General features: G+C 38.0%; 1 protein-coding gene across 1 annotated transcript in view; it reads left to right on the forward strand.

The window, feature by feature from the left end:
* NEB (nebulin) overlaps positions 1 to 6,000 on the forward strand; it is a 203,642-nt gene that overhangs the window by 153,140 nt on the left and 44,502 nt on the right. The window contains 4 exon segments of the mRNA XM_018553609.1: positions 1,270 to 1,374; positions 2,943 to 3,050; positions 4,258 to 4,362; positions 5,539 to 5,643. Coding sequence (XP_018409111.1) covers positions 1,270 to 1,374; positions 2,943 to 3,050; positions 4,258 to 4,362; positions 5,539 to 5,643 — 423 coding nt within the window.

The raw sequence follows: 6,000 nt of genomic DNA on the forward strand, positions 1-6,000 counted from the left end.
AGAAATAAGATACATTTTTGTTCATAGTTAAGGTACTTGAGATAAGTGTCACTTTCAGTAAAAATGTTGCTTTGATATTGTACTAGAGACACACACACACACACACATATATATATACACACTGTGTTTTAAAAATATATTTTGGTTGATTTACAAGTTTAGGTAGTAGTTTAATCTAAGTAGTAGAGGCAATTCACAATGGGAGCGTTCACTTTGCTTAGTAAATAAAGTGAAACTGTTCACTTTAAATACCCAGTCATGTGCAATGGGAATGTAAAAATAAACAGCACTTTTGCTTGCACATTATTGGACAATTGAAATAAACACAGTTTTACCTCATTCATTAAGAGCGAACTAAAACCACACCTTTTTTTTTGGCTTTTGTGATCTTTTGGGTCAAAGGAGTCCATTTACTAATGTACTCCTGTGTGCCAAACTCAGGATATAGTGGGCTATTGTCCACTTTTTGCTGAGAGCCGCTTTAGTTAATCAACCCCATTGGGTGCTGGCAGAGTATAGAAAATTGATGTGGTCAGAATAGGAGTAGTTAAGATATATTCATACCTGTGCTCCTATTGTTAATATGTAGGCATACTGCTCAGTAATCACGCAAACTGGTTAGTGTGCATAGGCCCAAAAACATGCTGAACTTTTAATGCAAACACTGCAAATTAGTACGACACATAATATCAAATTACAGAAAACATCTTCCATCTGTACACATTGCACTGTTCTGACACCATGGTATCTTTAGGGCACACATTGTGTGTTGTATAATTTTAAAATTCATTTCTCTTCAGTGACGACAGGATGATTTGCAACTTCACAGTCAATAGCATTTGGTTTCATATGAGAAATTCTGATAGAAATATAAGCCTTTCTTTAAGATTAATGTAATTTACCTGCTTGTGAGCTAGAGACGTCAACAACCATTTCATTGACTGTTTTCACAATTAGAAAGAAAACATGATGATGACTAGTGTTATGCCGTATTATCTTTTTTTTCTTCTTAGCAATGATCTGCAAAACAAAACTTTTGTTAATTGTTTGGTTGTAAAAAAAACTGTTAGGTTTAAATGGCTTCGTTTAGAAAAAGACCAAAACTGTTGGTTGTGTTTGCAAACCATCTTGTAAACTGGAGAATATGAATGTATATCAAAGCGGGCATGCGTAAGATCGCATGTCATTTTATCTAAACCACACCACATATAAATGATAATACACATTTAAGATTTCTGCTGTAGCTGCCTATCTGCTTTGTGTTACTAGTGGAAGTACAAGGAGCTCTATGAGAAGGGGAAGGACAAATTCACATCTGTGATTGACACACCAGAGCACAACCGAGCTCAGAAGGCCGGAAAACAATTCAGTGAAGTAAGTATGGTTACAGAGTTTATCTTGTCTTGTTCTAAACTTAAAGTGGAACTATGACCTCCCATTAAAAATAAATATGTGCACCTGCACTTACAGTTTTCTATTAGTACATGTTGATCCTACCAGCGAAGTCCACCTAATGTAGCTTCCTATGATGGTGTGGGAACAATGCTTCACTGCTGCTCAATTCAGAGGAGAGTTGCCGCTCTCATGTAGGCTGTGTTGGCTTGCACTACAGTGGAATTAAAAAATTTGCATTGTCAATACTGATTCACAAGTCCGAAGCTTGTCAATCAGCAGATGGCCACACCTAGCTCTGCCCACTGTTTATTCTGGATTGACTGCACTTCCTCTGTTGTTGAACCTTCCTCCTCTGTAAGCTGCAGTTTATGGGAGAGGAAGCATGTGAGACACAAATAAAGGGATAATTTGGCTTAATCAGGGAAAATAAAATAAGTTTTTTTTACTTTATGAGGCTTGTGTATCACATAGTAACTGCATTTGTTACTTATTTAGACTTCCATACGGGAGCCTTTAGTTGTACTAAATCAAATTAGGTCCTGAGCAAGATCTTAACAATGGTTCTCATAAGTAACTTTCTTAGAGTATAATTGCATTTTTTTGCCTAATTCATTTAGGCCCTCTACAATTTAAAAGATTTTACTTTTCATAAATGAAAGAAGTGCTGACATTACAGTTCTGTGACTTTACACCCTTATTTAAGTGGCAGGGTGGACTCTCATCACCTCATCATTTTATGCAAAAGGCGGTTTTGGATTTCTTTGACCCCTACCATTTTCATTGAGTGTTAACATTGGATCTCAGTCACTCCACCTCTTTTATTAATTGTTATCATTGTATTTCTGTGACAGCACCATTATTCCAATGGTAACATGGGAGCTACATGCCCAGACTAACTATTACCACTGGACCTCTATGACTCCCAATCCCTTTATGCAATGGCAAAGAATGACACTCTATAACGCCAACCACTTAAAATGTAGAAATAGTGTCTGAGCTATTCATATACACTATTCAGGCACTTTCCAATTATTCTATGAGACTAAACTGTGGTTTATTAAGGAAGGTTTTATAAAAGAGCTAAGCACAATTTAAAGGAGAACTATGGGGTCAGTGTTTTTCCCCATAGTTCTCCTTAGGGTAACGGGAGGACACAAACTAGCGTCCTCCCGTTACCCTAAGCTCAGTATACCGCGAGCTACAGCTCGCGGTATACTGAGACGCCGGAGCGGATCCCGACCTCGACGTCGAGATCCACCCAGCTGCGTGAGTGACAGCTGGCTCTGTCACGGCAGAGAGCCGTGACAGGATCGAGAGGTGATCGTACCCGGTATGTGTTCGCTCACCTCCCGATCTACTGAGCCGACCTGTGACAGTCTCATTGTCACAGGTCGGCTAGAACTATGAGGTGAGTGGAAATCACTCATCTCATAGTTCTTCTTTAAGAACAAGCACGTATTGAAAATGGTGTGGTCTGGTGGTGTATATACTTAATTGTGGATACAGTTTTTGTCTGAATTTCTAATGTATATGTTTTACATTTGCAGATCATCTACAAAATGGATTGGAATAAGGCTAAAGCCAAATCTTATACCACGATCCAAGACACACCGGCACTGTTACATGCACGGAAAGTTAAGGACAAAATCAGTGAGGTGTGTATATGTTCTTAGCTGTCATCAAGCTGTAAATTGTCTAGACATCAGTAACCCATAATAAAAACATATCAAAAGAGATAAAAGCAAATATTAGTTACTATTAATTTAGAATCATTTTTTTGGGCTGGTTGTTTACTACGGAGAATCAACATTGGTGGTCTTTGCACCAGCATATCAACTTAACATCCTATTAAACACTGACCAAGATTCTTTATAAAATTATTATCATTATAACAATTAAGTTCTCCTTAGGGTAACGGGAGGACACAAACTAGCGTCCTCCCGTTACCCTAAGCTCAGTATACCGCGAGCTACAGCTCGCGGTATACTGAGACGCCGGAGCGGATCCCGACCTCGACGTCGAGATCCACCCAGCTGCGTGAGTGACAGCTGGCTCTGTCACGGCAGAGAGCCGTGACAGGATCGAGAGGTGATCGTACCCGGTATGTGTTCGCTCACCTCCCGATCTACTGAGCCGACCTGTGACAGTCTCATTGTCACAGGTCGGCTAGAACTATGAGGTGAGTGGAAATCACTCATCTCATAGTTCTTCTTTAAGAACAAGCACGTATTGAAAATGGTGTGGTCTGGTGGTGTATATACTTAATTGTGGATACAGTTTTTGTCTGAATTTCTAATGTATATGTTTTACATTTGCAGATCATCTACAAAATGGATTGGAATAAGGCTAAAGCCAAATCTTATACCACGATCCAAGACACACCGGCACTGTTACATGCACGGAAAGTTAAGGACAAAATCAGTGAGGTGTGTATATGTTCTTAGCTGTCATCAAGCTGTAAATTGTCTAGACATCAGTAACCCATAATAAAAACATATCAAAAGAGATAAAAGCAAATATTAGTTACTATTAATTTAGAATCATTTTTTTGGGCTGGTTGTTTACTACGGAGAATCAACATTGGTGGTCTTTGCACCAGCATATCAACTTAACATCCTATTAAACACTGACCAAGATTCTTTATAAAATTATTATCATTATAACAATTTTTTATCATTATTTGTAGTGATGATACTTCTATACAATTATTATTATGCTGTGTAAATCATTGCTAATATGTTGGGTGATGTAGATTGCAACAGGTGGTGATGATCAAGGAGCCCAATGAATTGCCTGGTCAAGGATTTTAAACCTCTCTATATAGATCGATAATATTAATATGTATGTGTTCATATTTTGAAGCTGAAATACAGAGAACTGTATGAGAAGAGTAGAGGAAACTGTACCCTCATACCAGATGCTGTTTCTATCAAGACAGCCAAAGATGCCTATAAAGCCATCAGCAATGTAAGTTTTTACTTCTCTCTCTCTCTCTCTCTCCCTCCCTCTCCCCTTCCTTTCTTTGTCACAACTCTCTTATTCCCCCTCTGTTTCTTTTTCTCGCCCTCTTAAAAATAGAACATCAGACCAAAGTATTTTGTTAGTTTTTGGTGGAGTAATGTATGGTTGGATTCCCTGCCCAGTATATATTGCTGTCCATAACCCCCAAAGGGGAGAGCTCCCTTTCTTGCAAGCTATTTTGTGACAGTCAAGTTTAAGCTGTGAGAGTAACTTCCTTGTTCTTTGCATTTATTGCTTTAAACAATCACGTAGAAGTCTCAGATAATAATGTTGTTCTTCCTTATAGGGCTATATAAAGAAGGTAAACATGAATAAAGTCTCTAGTCAAGTCTTGTTTGTCACATTAGCACCAGGTGAGGGTAGAGGGGTCTAAAACTAAATAAAAAGTTTTGAGTTGAGTTGATCTCCATCTTTACTACTTCCTCTACCTATAGGAGGATTGGGCAGGGGAGCAGAGGGACATTTACCCCCTGGGCCGGTGCAAATTATGCTGGTGGGCATTATGTAGTTACCTCCTGCCTGTTAAGACACACCATCTACCAGCATCTACTTCCTTTGCAGCTTTAAGATTTGGCTGTGTTGCAAAGGAAGTCAAAACTGAAGGAATGGACTGTAAAAAGTCTTGTGCTCATTTGTTAAAGAAAGCAGAATAAGGGTTATTTTTGATGATGGCATAGTATTTTATTTAGTATTTCATTTAGGTGAGTTGATGTTATCTTTACAAAGCAGCAGTTGTCTCCTTTTTTTTGCATATATATGTGAAAAGGTGTTTTACAATAAACCATGTTCTCAAAAAACCCCTACCTTTTACCATGGACACCAATCATTGTTAGACACTTTATGTGGTGTTCTTTATTTAGCCTTTAGGAAACTGTCCCTATTATGAAGGACCCAGTGGGTTGTGTTCGCCTCCCAGGAAAAAACTCCAAGCCTTCCCCTACATCTACCACAATTTCTCTCTCTTTCTCTCTATGTCTTCTGGTTCATTAACTATATGTTCTTCTATGGCTTTTATTCTCTCTCTTCTCTATCTGAACCGCCTTTTCTAACACATCTCTGAATTTCTGCTCCTGATGATAGTTCATCCTCAGTTTTCTTAACAAAGTTTCTCCTGTTAAACAGCTGGATTATAAGAAAAAATACGAGGCCAACAAGGCTCACTGGGAATGGATTGCTGACAGGCCAGACTTCTTGCAAAATGCAAAGTCTTCTCTACAGCAGAGTGATGTAAGTGACTTATCATTGTGACACAAACTGGTATGGCAGTGGTCTATAGGCAAGGAATATAATCAAAGCAAAGCATTGTAAAACACACAATTATATATTTTTGACCATTTTAAAGGCATAATTTATTAAAGCAACAGTTTTTCTAATTTTATGTGTATTTTTAACCTCTTACCTTAGCCATTAGACTGATAACAAAAAAGCCAAATTACATTCTTTTACATTCTTTTTTTACGTGCTAGCATACTTTGGCATGCTTAATGAAGGCCTATTTGCATCTAATGTGGTAATCTAACATAAGCCCAATATAACTGCATAAAGTCTACAGTTCTTTCTGTAAAGAATATATATATATATATA

Source organism: Nanorana parkeri, unplaced genomic scaffold (assembly GCF_000935625.1).
Source record: "Nanorana parkeri isolate BGI_ZX_2015 unplaced genomic scaffold, ASM93562v1 scaffold125, whole genome shotgun sequence".
Classification (NCBI taxonomy): Eukaryota; Metazoa; Chordata; class Amphibia; order Anura; family Dicroglossidae; genus Nanorana; species Nanorana parkeri.